Below are 19,791 nucleotides of genomic sequence, written 5' to 3' on the forward strand. Positions count from 1 at the left end.
GCGAGATATCGTACACGACACTCATCTTCGGCCACATTTCACGGCCGATTGGCTACGTGACTGCAATTTCTTACAAAAAAAATTGTTATTCCTAATCTAGTTATCTTCAAACCACTGGCACTAACCACTTTTAGTTTTCTCCATTTGATTGTTCGAACTTCGAACCTAGACATGCTAAATCTGATATCGTGGAGAGGTTGGCCATCAAACCAATAAAATTTCACTCAATGGTGGTTATTATTTGTATATTTTTTGTAATTAAGTTCTTCACTGTAATCAGTGAATTTTTAATTTTGTAAAATATATTAAAGCGAGACTTGACTTGGCGATATGGAACACAACAAGGCAAGAAAAAAATAAACACAAATGATAAAGAACGTGAACAGAGAATTTGAGAGTAAATAAAAATAATTGGCTTATTTTTTAAAAAAAAGAATTAGTGAACGAAATACAGTGTTTAAGATATAACATTGAACCAACCAACCAAACATTATCTCCAAAAATTATTTTTAGTGAATGACTAGATGACGATCTATTGTCGGGTTGCTTATTTAGCTTATTCTAAAATAAATTGAGAAATTGTAAACTTTAGTTCCAAAGCTTATATTATAAAATAAATAGCAAGATTATTTTGGACTTCATTTTTGCTATGTTTTTCTATAAATGTAACTATACAACATACATTCATTCCATTGTAAATTTGCTCATTTTAAATCCAACTTCCATTATGACTATAAATTGTATGTATGATAGAAGGAAAGATTGTGACCGTTTTTCCATAATCCTAACAAAGCAAATTGTCTCAGATCTTTATAATTTGGAGTTGGGAGTCCATTTCTACCGGGCTAGGTTACTTCTAACATGGCTTGAGTAAGTTTGACTATGAAAGATTATAGTTTTGGATCCAATATGAATTGCTGATCCGAATCATCCATATTTTCTTTTAAAAATGCATTTCATAAACATTAATTAACAAACTCCATATATATTTTTTTCATCATTAGTTATATGTATTTAAATATATTTTATTCTAATTTTTATTTTTATTTTATTTTGACAATTGAATGGTTTAATCGTCATTTAGATGGCTACAAAGATCATGTTGTTTAGCACAATATTAAAATATAATCTTAACAATTTTATTTTGTATGTCAGCAATGTGCATTATAAATATATTAGAAATGGAATATTAACAATTTTATTATCTATGTCAACAAATGTGCATTGTACTAGTTAGTTGAATTAGGGATTATGATGCAATCATGACATTAACACAAATTATAAGGTTTTATGCTAGGGTCGCCTAAACCATTCAAAACTTACCGCAATTATACAAGGGATTGTTTTAATCAAAAATATATTCTATAAATCATATAAACTACCAAATTTTGCATTTGTGATCACCTACTACGAGGCGAAACATATTCAGAAGTGTTTTAACTAAAACTGTCAATTATATCAAATATCAATTAAATTTTTTTTTTGATAGTTTTTTCATTCAAAACAAAGTGAATTTCTATCTTGATTGTACATTAGTACGTACATATATATAGTTTGTTTTATAAAAAAAAAGTGTGTGGATAAAACAAATCAAATATAGTTCACAACTTCACATGTTCAATAGCCGGCTCCTTAGTTATTTAGCCGGGCTCGTAAAAACCCGTCGAGACTCTCGTGTGAGTCCGTAATTATATTTTCTTTTTTAAAAGGACAAACTATTTGAGTTTTAATCATTAATCTTACGGTCCAGATTCGTACCATACCACTAGATCCATGGTACACTCAACGTAGCGGAGTCCTCCTCTTCCTCAACTCTATGTTTTCTGTTCTCTCTTTTATTTTTCCCCTCGTTCTTTTTTTTCTTCTTTCTAAACCAACTAACCGAAAAAACCAAAAAAAAATAAAATCTCTCATATCTCTCTCCTCTCCGTTTCTTCTTCTCTCGGAGAGACTGCCGGGATCGTGCGTCGGCGGTCAGAGTCTCGCCGGAATTTTAAATTTACCGCCGGTCGCACGGTTTATTCGTTGGAAACAACGCGTCGTGAGAGGAGGGGAAATTCAAAAAAAAAAATTGAAACACCGATACGCTTTTTTGTTAATTTTTATTGATAATATTTTGAATTAAATATTCTCTGATGGATGCGATTGGATAGAAGGAAACAAAAAGGAAAGGAGGAAGATAAAAGAGAAGGCGAATTATTCTGTTCTCTCTCTCTCTCTCTTCTCTGTCTACATCGTTGTTGTTGTGTTTTCTTCGAGGATCGTGATATTAGGAGGTAAGTGGTTTACGAGATCCATTCTTCACTACTTTTTTTTTTCAACTAATTTTTGAAAATCTGGTTCGAATTTGTTTGGGAGGAAGCGTAATTGTGTTTGTTTGTAATTAGGTGAGATTTTTTTTGTTTTTTTGATTTTTTTGTTTGCTGGTGAGTGATTTAGGGGTGTTTATTTCTTTCTGAAATAAGTTAATTCCGTGCCGAATTTTGTGAATTAGGTAGGAGTTGGTTCCCTGTTTGCATATAATGAGCTGCACAAGGATCCGGAATTAGGCGAATTGTAGTCTTTATGGCTTCTGAAATACCTAATCGTGTATTCCAGGTGTTTCCACTCGCTTAAATGGAACGATTATGTGTTAAGATGTTTTCCTCTTGAACTCTTCCTAGAGTGCTGAAAGTTTCTATCTTTGTTTTATCCTTGGATTTGGGGTGTGAGTTTGCTTAGGTGTAGTAGAAATCTTCTGTTTAGATCCTTGGAGTTATTTGCTTGCTCTTTTGGCTCATACGTGAGGTATTGGCCCCTTCTATTAGTCACTCGTTGCAATGAAAAGTGCATTTTGTTTCTGTATACAGTGGCTTTGAATATAACACTGTTTGTGTTCATTTTTCAGGGGAAAGGCTATGGTCCCGTTGACAAACTAAAAAGTTAAAAAAAAAAACAAATTTGAATCTGGTTTTATTAGTCGATTTTTGTTGTCATCTGCACGATGCCGTCTGATATAATGGATCAGAGAGGTGTATCAACACCTTCCCACTTTCATGAAGATATTCATATTACTTCAGAGGTAACTATTGATATAAGTTGTGTAGACTAGAATTGCTGGTACCATATTTTTCACTTATAACATTATCTGCCATTATTGTCCATGATGTCTATTGTCTGAACTGTTTTTCTCAAGTATACTTGTTGCTTTGTTCGGCAGAGGCAATTTGGGTTTCTGAAAGCAGACCTGATGCCCGAAAATCAAGGTGGTCGTGATAGATTTTCAAATCTGCCAAAGAGTTCATGGACACCTGAAAGTTACCAGCTGAAGACACAATCTAGCTTGTCTGTTGTGCACCCCTCTGCTAGCCCAAACGCAAGAAACACTACTAGTGATAGCCAGAGGGAAAGCAGTTTATTTTCCAGCTCAATGTCTGATTTATTCAGCAGAAAACGTAAGCCTCTGGTTCACTTTTCTGATTTTGTACATATTATGTTTTAATCAGCTACCTAAAGTTGCAGTCTCTTAATGGCAAAGAAACGTCGCTTGATAATTGTGAAAGTTTGATACTTGTGTGCTCTTCTTATTGTACTTTAACTACTCGAGTGCGTCTCCAACTTGCTGGTTTTTGCAGTACGACTACAAAGAAGTGATCTACTATCGCCTATGTCTACAAATACAGTTGTTACCCACCGTGAAGAAGAACCTTCTGAATCTTTAGAAGAAATTGAGGCGCAAACTATTGGAAATCTTCTCCCAGATGAAGATGATCTCTTTGCGGAAGTGAGGGGTGAGGTTGGGCGTAAATCTCGTGCCAATGGAGATGATCTGGATGACATTGATCTATTTAGCAGTGTCGGTGGCATGGAACTAGATGGAGAGGTTTTTTCTTCTGTGGGTCACAGAAGTGGTGAGAGAGGCGGCAATAATTCTGCTGGCGAACATCATCGTGGGGAAATTCCATCCAGATCACTTTTGGCCGGAAATATCAGTAGCAATGTCGAGGACTATGAGCTGAAGGTCCTTTTTGAGGTACCTTCTTTCAGCAGTGTTTTTGGTTCCCATGGATTATTTTATTTACGAAATAGATGGTGGGTAGACATTTTGGATTTGATTACTTCGTACTGAGGATAAATGTATTTGTTCAGCAATTTGGAGACATCCAGGCTCTAAATACAGCTTGCAAGAATCGTGGCTTTATCATGGTTTCGTACTATGATATAAGGGCTGCTCAGAATGCGGCTAGAGCACTCCACAACAGGCTGTTAAGAGGAACGAAACTTGACATTCGTTATTCTATTCCTAAGGTGTTATTCACTCTTTCTAAGGAAGATATTGTCGTTGCTATGTAAATTGTACTTGTGACCTGTATTGATTTGTATCTTTCTGACAATTTTTGTTGCTATCAGGAAAATCCTCTAGAAAAAGACACGAGTAAAGGAGCCTTGTTGATTAATAATATTGATTCTTCTATCTCGAATGAAGAGCTCAATCGAATGCTCAAATCATATGGAGAAATCAAAGAGGTTGGTATATAGTGGCTCTCCTTATATTTAATTTTCTAGATAGATGCTAATGCTGTTTCTGTCGTTTGCAGATTCGTAGAACTATGCATGATAACACACAGATATACATAGAGTTCTTTGACGTTCGAGCTGCAGAGGCTGCTCTTGGTGGACTTAATGGACTCGAGGTTGCTGGGAAGCAGCTTAAACTTGCGCCAACCTGTCCAGAGGGTACAAGGTGGTTTTTTTCCCTTCTTTATCTTCCTTTGTGGGCTGTGAACTAATGCAAAAGTTAAATCAAACTGATTTGAAAATTATTTGCTGTTAAGTCTTTACAAGGACGCCAATTGTGTAGTGTGTATTCATCTTCTTTTTTTTTTTTTTCTTTTCAGATACATGTCACAGCGTGCTGCACATGATGCTGACGGGTGTCTACCTAAAATGTCTTTTAGTAATACATCATCTGGGCACATGGGTATGCTTTTTCATTCATGGTTTGTAATTCTCTTTTCTTTAATGATTAGTCATCTTGGGACTCAAATCACTGTTTTAAATATCTCTGTTTCAGGTAGACATTTCCCAGGAATAATTTCTTCAACATCCATTGATGGTGGATCTATGCGGGTGATTCATAATTCTGTTGGATCACCTGTGAACTCGTTCATTGAACGTCATCGGAGTCTCAGCATTCCTATTGGATTTCCACCTTCGGCAAACGTCATCTCAGCCAGCAAGCCTGTCGGACTTCAGGAGCATGGCCACCCTTTTGATAATTCAAATATGGGGATCCAAAGCTTGCCAAATCTGCATCCTCATTCTTTTTCGGAATACCTCGACAACTTTGCAAATGGTAGTCCATATAAGTCCTCGACAGCATTTTCCGAAATGGTCAGTGATGGCTCAAAAGCAAATGAAGGCTTTATGATGCATAATGTTCGTGGAGTGGATGGCTTTAACGGAGGGGGTAAGTTCTATATCTCTGAATTGCTACTCCCTTGATATGTAGTTGACAATTGTGAATTTAAGAGAAATGCTCTGAGCGTAGCACCCTATCGGAGGACAATCTCAAGTTAGATATTGAGATGGTTTTTTACAACTTTAGTGAACTGTGAAATGCTACAGCGATGCAAACTCTAGGTACTGTTGTCTGATTAGACAACTGGTCCTTTCTTGTCATTCTTGGTGTAAACTTCTCGTCCTAGGGAAAACAAGTATTAGCATTATGTTATTAATTTCAGTTATCTAAACAGATGAGGTGGTTTTGTACTGGGGTTTGAATAGTAAAAGGGGTGAACGTTCATTGTGTATATCAAAAAATCGCACGATTACTAAATGCTATTAAAATTCTGAGTTGGAAAACGGTGTTTAATTTTCTTCTACTGTCATCCACAATATTGTTTTTACTCACTTTTAGTTGTTGTGATATATTGACTTTAGGCATAGGGTCTCCCATCAATCAAAGTTCCCGCCGCCCTAACCTGAATTTATGGAGCAACTCTAACACTCAGCAACAGAATCCGTCAAGTGGCATGATGTGGCCTAACTCGCCATCTCACCTCAACAGCATTTCTACTCAGCGCCCACCTGTAACTGTATTCTCTAGAGCACCTCCTATCGTGGTGAATATGGCATCTTCTCCTGTGCATCACCACATTGGATCTGCGCCAGTATTAAACTCGCCTTTCTGGGATAGAAGACAAGGCTATGTAGCTGAATCTCTAGAATCTTCTGGCTTCCACATAGGTTCTCATGGTAGTATGGGGTTTTCTGGCTCTTCACCCTCAAATCCAATGGAAATTGGTTCTCATAAGAGTTTTTCCCATGTTGGTGGGAATCGCATGGATGTAAATTCCCAGAATGCTGTATTGCGATCTCCTCAACAGTTGTCTCATCTCTTCCCTGGGAGGAGCCCAATGGGTTCAGTGCCGGGCTCATTTGACTCTCCAAATGAACGATACAGGAATCTCTCTCACCGTAGAAGCGAGTCTAGCTCTAGTAATGCTGACAAGAAACTGTTTGAGCTTGATGTTGACCGTATATTACGTGGGGATGATGGCAGGACAACATTGATGATTAAAAACATTCCTAATAAGTAAGTGAACTCAGTGTTTCTCTTTTATCTCTTGTTTAAATCTTTTGTTAATTTCGTGGGTTGTTTGATGTATTCTGTTTCATCTTTGACTCTTTTTTTCTTTTTTTGTAATGCTGCTATGGTTTAGGTATACTTCTAAGATGCTTTTATCTGCCATTGACGAGCATTGTAAAGGAACATATGATTTCCTTTATTTGCCAATTGACTTCAAGGCAAGGAGGCGTCTTACCTTTTGATATAAGAAGTCCTTATGCAGAAACTAAACTTTTGTTATTTGCAATATCGATTTTGTTTTTAATATAACTTTACCTTCTCATTTCAGAACAAATGCAATGTGGGATATGCTTTCATCAACCTTATCGAACCTGAAAAGATTGTCCCATTTTATAAGGTTCGGTCTTCTGTTGCTGCTTCATCATATATCTTTTGGCTTTTTATGGAAAAGTATTGGTTAAAAGCTCACAAAAAAAAAACACTCACAGGCGTTTAATGGCAAAAAGTGGGAAAAGTTCAACAGCGAGAAGGTGGCAACTCTTACATATGCTCGAATCCAAGGAAAAATAGCTCTTATTGCCCATTTCCAGAATTCAAGCTTAATGAACGAAGACAAACGTTGCCGGCCTATACTCTTCCACACGGATGGTCCAAATGCTGGTGATCAGGTAAAATATTATTAACACATCTGAGAACATTATCTTGTTTGATTCCTATGATCTCATTCCTAGCTAGTGGCTTAAATCCGCTCTCCCTTTGGTTGAACGTATTCAAATGGGTTCTTGTGATCTCATAATATCAAAGTTCCGGTGATTCTCATTTACACAATGAGAGATTCTTTTGTTTCATATTTTCTCCGTTATTATTTTGCAGGAACCATTTCCAATGGGTACCAACATACGATCTAGACCAGGCAAGCCACGAAGCAGTAGCATTGATAACTACAACAGTTTTAGCATCCCTTCCGTTTCTGAAAACCGAGAAGAACCTCCTAATGGAACCGATCCTTTCTTGAAGGAGAACTAACCAATGAGCAAAAAAAAAAAAAAAAAAAATTCAGGTAAGAAAGGTAAAGAAAAAAGGAGAGCTAAAGATAACAAAAGGTTAATATATATATTATATAAGACCATATCATCTACACACCCTAGAGTTCTGTAAATCGGGGGTGTTAAATTTACCCTGACAAAACTCATTTTGCAGTGAAGAATTTTTGTTTTGAAGAGATCATAAACTCTGACCACAAACCTTCCCAGGTTGCTTCACCAGTTTTGTTGTATTATCGAAACCCCCAGAGAAATCTTCCAGAATTCTCTTTTTATTTTTGGTTATGGTTTTTTTTTTCTTTTTCGTTTTGGGGTTATATTCAAGGATTTTTGGTTCTTCCTATCAATGTAACAAGCCTTGGATTACACTCATCTTCTTTGCTGGCTATTTGTGGCCATTTAATGTTGTACTCTTTGAGAATCTTTTTGAATGCTTCCTATTTGGATATAAATATTAATAAATTTTTCTAATTTTTTCTACATACTGTTTTGTCGCGAGATTCATCTGTAGGCATTGAAAATTCTGTAACAATGCAAACTGTTAACGTATTACTTGGAAAGCAATCGCAAACAGTAGAGAAGTAATTTGTCTGGTTTACAGATTGTTATGTATGCGAAAGGGGCCATTTGATTCTCATGTGCTATGCTATCATTTCCTTCACCTATTAAATTCTGAAGTCTTTGATTTTTTTTTATTCTGGGGTTATCGTTAATGAGGACTGGTCACTGGATTCCTACAAAATGAGACTAACCATATAATCTTCATTCTGTGGGTTTCCATTGAGTAGCTTAATTTCGAAAAGACATATAATATGATGACTTGTGTGAGCTTACTACACATTGTCTTCCAGCTGTCCTTTGGTTCATTAACAGCGCGTGGGAGGCATTTTGGAGCATTTAGATGAACCAGACAGATAACCGTGCCGTTAAACTGAGTAGCTCTGTTATAAGGTTTGGTGTTGTGAGAGCATAAGCCAAATTACCAGATGCAATGGATGTGTCAACATAGCGTGGCAGCCTCAATGAAAGTCACCCAACCCAAACCGAGAGACTTGACTGAAACTCCAAAAGTATTTTCCATCCAGAAAAATCATACTAAAGAACAGACAACACTTTTGTCAGTTGAATTGGAACATGTTAGTGTTTTATACATCAATGCTGCTTTTCTCCATATTGATACACTTGCTAGGTCATGGATCTGGCAGCTTCATAGAACAGAATCTCTGGTCGAACCTTCCTTTCTCCACAAAATCTAACCACACTCTTCCAGTTACCAACAACCTATGGCATTACCACACATATAATATCAACAATGTCTAGCCTCTATCTAAATTCACAATTCAACTCAAGGAAGACAAAGGCAACTGTTTCGTCTCTTACCTCTCTTGCTAAAGACTCACTATGTCTGAGACTGACCCACCGGTTCTTTTCATGAGCTATGCAAATGTGTTCGTCTGCTTCATCACAACCAACCTGCATCACATCCCTCATATTCTGAGACTGTAATACAGAAGAACAACAGCACAAACATTGCGACCCTGCTTTCAGAATTTTACCATTGACACAAGCCGATAATTGGTGTTTGGTTCTAAGCCTTCGTAAAGCCTGCTGATATCTATCTCCCAATCCATAGCCTTTGTCGTTTCAGATATTTCTTTTTCAGTATCACTTTTCTCCCATTGTACCACTAATGATGCAAGCCCCACAAAACACCACCAACATTATTTTATCATAAGCATAATAAATGAAATGAGTACAATGAGATCCCAATCACGGTGGTCAAAACTTACCGATTGTGAAGATAGGTGGGCATCTACTTATAATGCGATGAACAAAGTTTGTCTTTCCACAGCCTCCTGTTTTAATGTCACATAACATTTTATATTCCATGCGGATCACCTTAAGGATATCCACAAACTTTATATTCCCAAAAGCACACTGCATATATATAAGCACAGAATCTTTATAACGACAAGTACCAGTTTCTGTAGGAAAGACAGAGGATGATAAATGAAACATGCCTTCAGGTCTCTGATTGAATCTGCAGCCATAACAATGCCATAAGAACTCTGCTCTGGATAATTTGACTTTCTTCTGCATTTTCTACAACTCATTCTTTCATTTTCCTCCAACGTAAAAAGGCGAGCCACCAAGCTTTCTTTTTCTGAATTTCTCCAGCAATGCCAAAACTCAAAGATGTATACAAGTACCTCAGCAGCATCACTCGACTGAAAAGAGTGAAAAAAGAATACTATTAAGCTTATTGACAAGAAAATAATAATACCATCCTTAGAAGCTTATCTTCTCCACACGAACCATGGAAAGAACTTCTTCTAGAGAAGCAAGTAAGTCGCTCAAGATGACGCTGTAGACTCCCTCAGTTTTTATTTCCCCTGAGACAACAGCAGTAAAAAAATTTTGTAGCGCACATGGAACTTGTTCTTCTAGTTCTTCATGAAATGGTTGTTCATTCTGTTTTAGATCTTCATTAAGAACGTTAATGTTCAAGAGGGCCTGTAAAAATATATGGGATGAGTTCACTCAGAAGATGATAGTTTAGGTATTGAATCTTATATTTTGTTTTTGGGTAACTGCTTTACCTTTAGAGTTATGTCAAGAGCTGGATTGTATCTGGCTGCAGCTCCTCCAAGCATTGAGTCCAAATTTACCGACAGTGAATCTTCTCCAGGCATGTTTTGCATATCTTGAAGATGGCCAATGAAAGAAAATAAGAACTATGCATCTCAAAACAAAACAATTCAAATTATTCTTCAACTGAGAAGCTCTTATATAACCACCGTCAACTTTAGAAGCGTCCACTTGAATGTCAGTGTTGGATGAAATTTCCAATCGACCATCTTCTGGTTCTATAGAATCTTCCTCCAGTTTAAGGTTGACAGAAGGTTCACTGGAAATGTAAATACAATTTTTTTCTCAGAGAAAACCCGAAAATAGTTTATGAACAGGCAAAAAAGGACCCTTGAGGTACTTACTGTTCAACAGTCTTATCAAGGGGACTAGACATGCTCGTTGAAGTTTTCTGTTGCGACATGAAGACCAATCAATCTAATAACCGATTAACCAAAAAAGTCAGAGAAGCAAATAGAGAATTTAGAACTTCAAAGACCTCGATGCTTTTAGTTTTCTGCTTCTTCTTCTTTGTCTGTGACTTCTTCTCCTCGTCGCGTAAAAGATCTGCTTCTGTTGCATCTGACTTAGATTTGGATTCCATATTTACAATTTCATTCTGGATGAGACGAGACAAGAAAACATATAAGAGAGCTCAAATACCAAATCAGACGGAAAATGAAACTCTCTGTATACAACCAAAGTCTCAAACCAACCAGCAAGAATGGTTTCAGCAGTTGAAGCATGTAAGAGCGGTTGTCAAAAAAAGAAAGTCCCGTGAGGCTGTTTAGCAATCTAATCCTTGAATTATCAATCAGCAATATATTTGAATCGATTCGCAAAACCTGCAAGCCATGTAGATACTTTTAGACGGACAGCTTTACGTTATTTTGTTGTTAATGAATATTCAAATCATGAATGAACCTTGTAGGTGACCACTGCTTTCAGATGATCTATGGATTTCCGCACTATACTGTCGCTGAGACTTTTACGCTTACGTATAAGATCCAGGCAATCTTCTAAGTCGGGGTAATCAACTGTCGGACCAGATGCTTGCTCGAAAACATCTCGTACTGCACACAAGAATACTATTGTAGTGAGGGAATTTCCGGGGGCTCTCTCTTCACATTTATCGCATAGAAGAGATGCATAGCTGTTCCATTGATCTTCTGGAAGATTCATTCTTCTTTCATCCTCTCTCATACACAAGATCCCCACGACAGTAAGAGCTGCTTCATAATATAAGACCTGCTTTTTCTTCGCATATTTGGTTTCCAATGTTCTACATGTGAACTGAACAGCTTTCAAAACAGCCACCCAGATATCGAGATTGTGTTTCCTGATAGGTTTGGGAAAGCTTTTATCTACTGAAGAGTAGTCAACTAACCAGGATATGATATTATCTCCCTGAGCATGTACCTTGGCGTAGTGAACATTGGGATCCAAAACATTAATTGTCCCTTCATTATCTAATAAAGCCTTATTGCTTTTCAACAGTCTTTTATCAAGAAGCGCAAATGAGAACTTCTCGTCAAAGTCGATCGTTTCTTTAACTCGTGTACGATCCAACTGACTGTCTACTGCTTTGCAAACCAGCTCTGTACCATCATTCCTTTCACACCTAATGGTCTTTAGTAAGTTTAGGATTTGATTGAGTTCATGACATTCCAAAAAACAGATGCTCTGAGGTGTTTCCGCTAGGTGAGAATCGTTAAGACTCTGTCTGGAAACTTCAAGTTTCACAAGATGCTCAAGCGGAATTCGCATCACCCAGTCTCGAATGATGCAGGAGAGAATTTGATGGTCACAAAACTTAACAAGGAGCAATCGGATTTCCTCGAGTAAATTACTGCGCTCTTCATCGGCAGCTAAAGGCCATTCTTTGGACCATCCATTCTTCTTAGATTTCGATGTAAACGCTTTCACATCTGCGAGCTGATTTTTGATCATATTAACGGCGGCCAATATATCCACTGGTTCCCAAACTTCAGCCGATATCTTACGAGCCCAGTCTTTTCCTATCCTCTTGACCATACACTTTTCTGAAGAAGGTTTAAAATCTGCAGCATGTTGTTGTTCAAGATGAGTCTTACACTCTTCAGCACTAGAAAACTTCTTCGAACATTTAGTTCGACACATCCAGAATGTCCATTTTCGGTCTTTCTCGGCAGAAGCGAGAATTTGGTCCAAAGCATCTCGTCCCTCTCTTTTATGTACTCCCTCGACAAAACTTCTAAGCTTTGCAATGCTTACTTGCATGAAATCCCTTTTGATCTTAACATCCAAACCCACCCAATACGACCTCAATCCGTTGAACTCATCCTTAGGCGGGTCTGGACTATTCTTTGACTCCCAAGCCTTTGGCTTACAGCTTTTTAAAGGAGAAGTCTTGTGAACAGATATCTTGAACTCTGCTTTTTTTATTAAAAGCTCCAATCCTTTATTCTTTTCGTCTTGTAGCTTTCGCAAGTCCATTGAAGATAAAGGATTCTTGCTTTCCCAAGATAAAGCCTGTTTTGCTTTGTCCACGAATTTCTTGTAAAACAACACTGACCCAAGGTGTTCGGCCAAATCGTATAATCCATGTGCACAACCTCCTGAAAGTTTCACATCTTCCGAAAGGCATGCTACAACAGCCAAAAGGTATGCAACTTTCAAGACAGGGTCCTCTGTTGTTTTCGCTAGACTCACGAATACTTGACCTTGTTCAACATGAAGAAGCCATGAGCCCTCTTCTTCCCTATGAACTGAAATCATATCTTCAATTATCTCCAAGGCTTTGATGTGATCTCCTTCAGCGACGGATTCTTTAGCCTTACCTATGAGTTTTAAGCGCTTATCATCATGCAGTAAAGAAGCCGCCATAGTAACGATTCTAAAGGTTCTTTGGCTTTCTTGGTCTCTGAGAGAAATTTGCTTCAGAGAGAAATGTGTCAGAGTAGAGAGGCGGGAAAATCAACGAAAAATAACTGCAATGTACTGAAGAGGCTGGCTTTTATCACGCGAGAGCCACGTGACAAAAGCATTGGTAAATTTTGTCGAACATCTTCTGTGCATTACCCGTTTGGGATTAGTCCACACAACAGCTTCGATTTAGCTGTAAATTCCCGTAGTAAATCAACAAAATAAAGCCCAAAAATTGTGCGAATCTTCGAATTTGGCTTCAAAAGACTTAAAAGTAGAATGCTCTTCATGTTTGCGAATTGAGATGAACAAAAATCCGTTGAAATGTAAAGACTTGAAAGATCAACAATAAGAGGAGAAACACAAGTAATTCGACAAATCAAGTAGCACGAGAGATTGACACGTGTCTTTTCATGATTCCTCCCTCTCTCTCTCGTGAAGGTTTGGGCTTTGGGCAGTTCTCTTAAGAAAAAGTTTATTGGGCCCTAACATAAATAATTAATAGATTGAGGGTTTAAGACTTTAAGGCTAAGCCTTCGATTGCAAAAAAAAGAAAAAAATGCAGAAAAGAAAGCTTCTGCAAATCTCACTCTTCATAATCAGCAAAACCCATTTTTCATCTTCTTCCATTAAATCTTTAACCAATCTAGACTTTCCGTCCTCAACAACAGTTGATGATGAGGATCCTCTCTACGTCGACGTACCCAAGCCTCGAAAGGATAAATCGGAGAGGAAGCCATATCCGACTCCGATGAAGGAGTTGATTCGGCGCGCCAAGGAGGAGAAACAACTGAGAAAATCACAGCCCTGTCGAGTTCTGGAAGATCCACCTGATAACGGGTTACTCGTGCCGGAACTCGTCCACGTTTCTCACAGAGTTCACCGGTGTCGCGCCTCGTTACTCTCCGGCCTCTCTAAAATCATTCATCAGATTCCTGTTCATCGCTGCAGGTTACTTAACTACGTGTCTCATTCTCTGTTTTGATTTTCTGAAGCTTTAACGATTCCTATTGGTTGTTTGAACTAGAAATTTCACTGTTATCATTTCCGGGAGAGGCAATGACTTTTAGCTTACAATACATTGGAATCATATGGATTATTGCTCAATTAGATCCTCGAAGCATTAGCTTGTACATCAGTGAAATTATGATTTACTTGATTGGAACAAAATATATAGTTTGATTTCGGTATTCTTGTTCTTGAGCTGAAGCAGCTGAGTTAGCCTCAACCAATTTGTTGCATTTGTATTTTTATGTTAGAATAATGTGTTTCCTTAGAAGATTTAGTGTTTATTCAAATTTCTTTTGTAAATTGCGTTTACGATTTGAAAGATATACGATCAAAAAAATGAAAAAAAGGCACACGCATGATGTAACAATGGTAACCTTAGATGGTTTTAGCTAGTTTTGGAGTTCGAGTGCCTCTAAGTTAACTTTGTTCTTTGTTCTCAGATTCTGCTCTGAGGTTCACATTGGCAAGGAAGGACATGAAATCAGGACTTGCACAGGCTCAGGGAGCGGTTCAAGAAGTGCGACTCATGTCTGGAAAAAAGGAAGAGCGAGCGATGTCGTGTTGTTTCCAAAAAGTTTTCACCTCTATGACCGTGCTGTCAAACCGAGAGTTACACACGACGAGAGATTTACCGTCCCTAAAATCTCTGCGGTTCTCGAGTTATGCTTACAGGCCGGCGTAGACCTCGAGAAATTCCCATCAAAGCGAAGATCGAAACCTGTTTACAGCATCGAAGGAAGGATTGTAGATTTCGAGGAAGTCGACGGGAATCCAGAAACCGCAGTTACTACCACTACTACTGTACATTTACAAGAAGATGATCGTTGCAACGCGGATAAGAAGAGCTTGAAGGAACTAAGCATTCAGATGATGGAGTCATGGTTTGAAATGGTTTCAGGGGTCAGGGAACTGATGGAGAGATACAAAGTGTGGACTTGTGGGTACTGTCCAGAGATTCAGGTGGGTCCAAAGGGACACAAAGTGAGGATGTGTAAAGCGACGAAGCATCAGATGCGAGACGGAATGCATGCGTGGCAAGAAGCTACGATTGATGATGTGGTCGGTCCAAACTATGTGTGGCATGTTCGGGATCCAGATGGTTCTGCTCTTGACAATAGCTTGCAGAGGTTTTATGGGAAAGCTCCTGCGGTTGTGGAGTTGTGTGTGCAAGCTGGTGCACCGGTGCCTGACCAGTACAAGAGTATGATGAGGCTTGATGTGGTTTACCCTCAACGTGATGAAGTCGATCTAGTCGCTTGACCTTTCAATGTGATTCAGCATCGATCACATCCCTACTCTCACTATCTATTTTTCAGTAGAAACAGTTGGTATGAAAAAGAATGCTTATTAATATTAGGAAAAAAATCAGAACACAATTTTGGTTCTTTGTATCCTTCCTAAATACAAGAGAGCCTATTGGGCCTTAGATCTCTAATTATTCTCAGTTCTCAACCGCTCTGCTCCTTGCGGCTGCGATCTCACTTCGCAGCTTCTCAATCGCTTTAACCGCTCCGATAATGTTCTTCTCCATCTCTTTCAACAGCCCAAGTTTCTCAACGTTCCCACTCTTCTCTCCCTCGAACTCTTCCCTGTTCCATTGAACCAAACCAAATGATTTAAGCAACTGATTATGAAAGCTTAACAGTTTACTTTGACATATAAAAAGACATTATATGTTACCGTAATCTCTGGTGCTCCTCTTTCAACCGCTCAAGCTCTTGGCTCGACGCTTCTAAACCCTCAGACTCGATGCAAACCTTCTTCAACTCCTTCAATGCCGACTTCACCTGTGAAGCAAGCTCTTCGCGTTCTCTGGCCAATCTATGAGCCTCAATGTGAGCTAATTGCAGCTCCCTCCTTATATTCTCCCTGTTGTTGACAATACCCTCCAATTTCACAATTTTCTCAAGGGTGCCTCGGATCTGAATCTCGCTGTCTGTTTCCGTGTTTCTGATGTGAGCTCTTAGCCCCTGGACTTCACGGTCAGCCACGGTTAGGTCTTCCTTGAGAGCTACGTAGCTTGCAGCTAGTTTCCGGTTGTCACTAGAGACCCGCTCTATCTCAGCAGCTCGAGCGGCAATCTTGTTTTCAAGAACCTCGGGATGAGAATTCCGGTGGTGACGGTGATCAGAAGTGGAAGAGACGGTCTCGTGGTGCCTCGATGATGATCCACTAGTTGACATGTCTTGGCTCACTCGGCTATGATGCTTAGAACCAATCCTCTCCCTTGAAGACATTCTGCCAGGGAAATAGAATAGATAGAAAAAAAAATTAAAACTTGAAGACACATCACAGAGCGCAAAAATCTAGCCAAGTATGACACATGATTTATATAAGGCTCGACATTTATCATAAGACTGAGTCGATCATTGCTAACTCAACTGAACTTCAACACTAAGGTAGCTACTTTCCGAGAAAAAACAAAATTGTCTGTACAATGAGATTTAGCAATCGAAGATGGGTAAAAAAGGAGAGAGCACAAATCAATGGCAAATCCGTAGATTTATATCTTGACACGAGCTAGAAGAAACCCAGAAACCGAAATTACGATCAAGCGTCTCAAGGTAACAGCAAGGGCAGAATCATATCCACTAAGGAGATATAGAGAGGAAAACGTCCAACTCCTAAGAAGCCCTATTATCGTAAATCCAAATCACAATTCGACGAACCTGAAATTTACAAAGAGAGATGATCTTCGGTAAGATTAGCTGAAATCGAACACGTGTCGAAAAAGCAGGACTTTGTGCTCTAAAAGCTGATCATATCAAAGACTACGACCGATATGTATCACTACGAGACGACGACACCACCTCTGGTCTCGGCTTGTCAGAATGTTCCAAACTTCACAAATCTCCGATATTATTTTATTTAAAGTTTTAAACCAATTTATGACGTCAAATTAGTTTCGTTTTCGTAAACTCGTCCGTCACTCGTAGGCCTCTTTTGAGCTATCTGATGGACCCGTTATTTAAATTGGGCTGATAATAATTCATATAGACCCAATAAGTAAAAGGCCCATTTTCTTTCCATGGTTGTCAGTTGTCACGTGAGCTTCGGGGTGAGCTTCCTTCTCTTCCTCTTCTGCGCTTGCACGAAAGTCATATTTCTCTCGACTTTCATGAAACTAAAAACTTCTTCTATTCAGATTCGCATTGAATAGAAGAGTCAGATAGATTCATATCTTGAAACGAGCTAGAAGAAACCCAGAACCGAAGTTACGGAGAGGGGAGGAAAAGAGGAAACGAAACCCTTTCGGTGATGGGCCAGGCGCCGTCGTCTACGGCGGAACCGAACGGAAGAGAGATAGATTTGAGGTTATGGTCTCCGGTGATTGCTAGTGGAGGAGGATCGATGGATTTAGGAAATGGTGTTGCGGTCAGAGATCGTGATTTTACCGGAGATCTGCCGGATGAGTGTTTGGCTCATGTATTTCAGTACCTTGGAGCTGGAGATCGTAAGCGATGCTCTCTTGTTTGCAAACGGTGGTTGTTCGTCGACGGTCAGAATCGTCATCGGTTATCTCTGGATGCTAAGGACGAGATCTTCTCTTTCCTGACCTCTATGTTCAACCGATTCGATTCGGTGACGAAGCTCGCTCTCCGATGTGATCGGAAATCTGTTAGTTTGAGCGACGAGGCTTTGGCTATGATCTCCGTCCGTTGCTTGAATCTGACCCGCGTGAAGCTTCGTGGTTGTCGCGAGATCACGGATCTGGGAATGGAAGAATTCGCTCGGAATTGTAAGAATCTGAAGAAGTTTTCGGTTGGGTCATGCAACTTCGGAGCGAGAGGCATGAACGCGATGCTCGAACATTGCAAGCTCTTGGAGGAATTGTCGGTGAAGCGACTTCGAGGAATCCATGAAGCAGCCGAGTTGATTCAGCTGCCAGCCGCTGGCTCATCCTCTTCGCTTAGATCGATTTGCTTGAAGGAGCTCGTTAATGGCCAGGTATTTGAACCATTGGTTGCTAACACAAAAACCCTGAAAACTCTGAAAATCATCCGTTGTTTGGGTGACTGGGATAAAGTTCTTCAAACGATCGGAGATGGAAATAGTTCACTGAGTGAAATCCACCTTGAGAGGCTCCAAGTGAGTGACCTCGGGCTTTCTGCGATATCAAAATGCTCAAATATAGAGACATTGCATATAGTGAAAACACCAGAATGCTCAAACTTTGGTCTGATTAATGTCGCTGAGAGATGTAAGCTGCTTAGGAAACTCCACATTGATGGTTGGAGGACTAATAGGATTGGTGATGAGGGTCTGATGGCTGTAGCTAAACACTGTTTAAACTTGCAAGAACTTGTACTGATTGGTGTTAATGCAACACATATGAGTTTAGCAGCCATTGCTTCAAACTGTGGGAAACTTGAACGATTAGCACTTTGCGGAAGTGGAACCATAGGTGATACAGAGATCGCTTGCATAGCTAAGAAATGTGGGGCTTTGAGGAAATTCTGTATCAAAGGATGTGCGGTTTCGGATCTAGGGATCGAGGCGCTCGCTGTTGGTTGTCCTAATCTGGTGAAGTTGAAGGTGAAAAAATGTAGAGGGGTGACTGGAGAAATCGGAGAATGGCTGCGTGAACAGAGGAGGACGCTTGTGGTGAGTATGGATAGTGATGAAACCGACGCAACGGTCGTGGTAGATGGTGAGGCTGAAACAGCTGTGGATGTGGCGGAGATTGGTTCAGGTAATGGTGGTGGCAACAATGGAGGAAGTAGATTAGCGACGATTAGGTCAAAGTTAGGGTTTCTTGCTGCAAGGAACTTGGTAACTTGCACATTCAGGAGATGGTCTCATAACGATAATGGTAGTAGTTCTACTTGATCAGCTATAACTATAAAGCGGTAATTGTCAAAAAAAAAAAGCTTTCTGTGTCTTCTTGATTTCTTTCCTTCTTCTTTCTTGTTTGTAATTTTGTGTTTCTTATTCATGTGTGTGTAAGACTTGTCCATTAGAGAAAAGTCATCATTCCAAGGAAGAATATTTGTTGTTTTGTTTTGTGTATTGGGTAGTATTGACTATTGATTAGCCGGCCTGGTTTATTTGTTGAGCTAATCCTCGGATAAACTGATTATTTCATTTTCCTCCAACGTAAAAAGACGAGTCACCAAGCTTTCTCTTTCTGAATTTTTCCAGCAATGCCAAAACTCAAGGATGCTAACAAGTACCTCAGCAGCATCACTCGACTGAAAAGAGTGAACAAAAATACTATTAAGCCTGTTGACAAGAAAATAATAATACCATCCTTAGAAGCTACCATGGAAAGAACTTCTTCTAGAGAAGCAAGTAAGTCGCTCAAGATGACACTGAAGACTCCCTCAGTTTCTATTTCCCCCGAGACAACAGCAGTAAATAAATTTTGTAGCGCACAAGGAACTTGTTCTTCTAGTTCTTCATGAAATGGTTGTTCATTGTGTTATAAATCTTCTTTAAGAACGTTAATGTTCAAGAGGGCCTGTAAAAAGATATGGGATGAGCTCACTCAGAAGATGATGGTTTAGGTCTTGAATCTTATATATATATATATATATAATTTTTGGGTAACTGCTTGTCAGAATGTTCCAAACTTCACAAATTTCCGATATTATTTTATTTAAAGTTTTAAACCAATTTATGACGTCAAATTAG

The 19,791-nt window shown here is 39.0% G+C and overlaps 5 protein-coding genes across 11 annotated transcripts; 3 read left to right on the plus strand and 2 right to left on the minus strand.

Annotated features, from left to right (window-relative positions):
• The first annotated feature begins 1,876 nt into the window (after positions 1–1,876).
• Positions 1,877–7,990, plus strand: LOC18013048 (protein MEI2-like 1). 3 transcript variants are annotated; one of them, XM_024150958.1, is made up of 16 exons: positions 1,877–2,276; positions 2,495–2,598; positions 2,722–2,787; positions 2,888–3,061; positions 3,200–3,434; positions 3,615–4,012; positions 4,129–4,287; positions 4,390–4,506; positions 4,578–4,723; positions 4,878–4,960; positions 5,054–5,449; positions 5,923–6,577; positions 6,705–6,789; positions 6,900–6,968; positions 7,060–7,239; positions 7,445–7,990. In XM_024150958.1, the coding sequence occupies exons 4-16, from the start codon at positions 2,984–2,986 to the stop codon at positions 7,595–7,597; spliced, it is 2,754 nt and encodes a 917-aa protein (XP_024006726.1). In that variant the 5' UTR covers positions 1,877–2,276; positions 2,495–2,598; positions 2,722–2,787; positions 2,888–2,983; the 3' UTR covers positions 7,598–7,990. The 3 variants fall into 3 exon arrangements, with proteins under 3 accessions (XP_024006726.1, XP_024006725.1, XP_006394448.1); XM_024150957.1 differs by having other exon boundaries at positions 2,495–2,787; XM_006394386.2 differs by lacking the exons at positions 2,495–2,598; positions 2,722–2,787.
• Positions 7,991–8,771: 781 nt separating this feature from the next.
• LOC18012939 lies at positions 8,772–13,122 on the minus strand. Of its 2 annotated transcripts, XM_024151585.1 has the most exons (13): positions 11,167–13,107; positions 10,959–11,087; positions 10,742–10,861; positions 10,608–10,654; positions 10,410–10,522; positions 10,215–10,318; positions 9,931–10,128; positions 9,765–9,842; positions 9,636–9,708; positions 9,405–9,470; positions 9,171–9,301; positions 8,995–9,087; positions 8,772–8,895 (listed from the first exon to the last, which is right to left on the minus strand). In XM_024151585.1, the coding sequence occupies exons 1-13, from the start codon at positions 13,105–13,107 to the stop codon at positions 8,800–8,802; spliced, it is 3,189 nt and encodes a 1,062-aa protein (XP_024007353.1). In that variant the 3' UTR covers positions 8,772–8,799. The 2 variants fall into 2 exon arrangements, with proteins under 2 accessions (XP_024007353.1, XP_024007354.1); XM_024151586.1 differs by having other exon boundaries at positions 9,405–9,552; positions 9,636–9,842; positions 11,167–13,122.
• A 583-nt stretch (positions 13,123–13,705) lies between these two features.
• LOC18012148 (APO protein 3, mitochondrial) lies at positions 13,706–15,592 on the plus strand. The gene is made up of 2 exons (XM_006394389.2): positions 13,706–14,097; positions 14,598–15,592. The coding sequence occupies exons 1-2, from the start codon at positions 13,706–13,708 to the stop codon at positions 15,415–15,417; spliced, it is 1,212 nt and encodes a 403-aa protein (XP_006394451.1). The 3' UTR covers positions 15,418–15,592.
• Positions 15,497–17,015, minus strand: LOC18012420 (protein FLX-like 4). 4 transcript variants are annotated; one of them, XM_006394388.2, is made up of 3 exons: positions 16,827–17,015; positions 15,838–16,395; positions 15,497–15,746 (listed from the first exon to the last, which is right to left on the minus strand). In XM_006394388.2, exons 2-3 carry the CDS (start codon positions 16,392–16,394, stop codon positions 15,599–15,601), a joined length of 705 nt encoding a protein of 234 aa, XP_006394450.1. In that variant the 5' UTR covers position 16,395; positions 16,827–17,015; the 3' UTR covers positions 15,497–15,598. The 4 variants fall into 4 exon arrangements, with proteins under 4 accessions (XP_006394450.1, XP_024007500.1, XP_024007501.1 ...); XM_024151732.1 differs by lacking the exon at positions 16,827–17,015 and adding an exon at positions 16,502–16,813; XM_024151733.1 differs by lacking the exon at positions 16,827–17,015 and adding an exon at positions 16,706–16,802.
• A 240-nt stretch (positions 17,016–17,255) lies between these two features.
• On the plus strand, positions 17,256–19,191 carry LOC18012149 (F-box protein SKIP2). The gene has a single exon (XM_006394390.2). The coding sequence runs from the start codon at positions 17,416–17,418 to the stop codon at positions 18,985–18,987; it is 1,572 nt and encodes a 523-aa protein (XP_006394452.1). The 5' UTR covers positions 17,256–17,415; the 3' UTR covers positions 18,988–19,191.
• Positions 19,192–19,791: the final 600 nt, after the last annotated feature.

The sequence above is a fragment of the Eutrema salsugineum genome, unplaced genomic scaffold (genome assembly GCF_000478725.1).
Source record: "Eutrema salsugineum unplaced genomic scaffold, Eutsalg1_0 scaffold_6, whole genome shotgun sequence".
In the NCBI taxonomy this organism is placed as follows: Eukaryota; Viridiplantae; Streptophyta; class Magnoliopsida; order Brassicales; family Brassicaceae; genus Eutrema; species Eutrema salsugineum.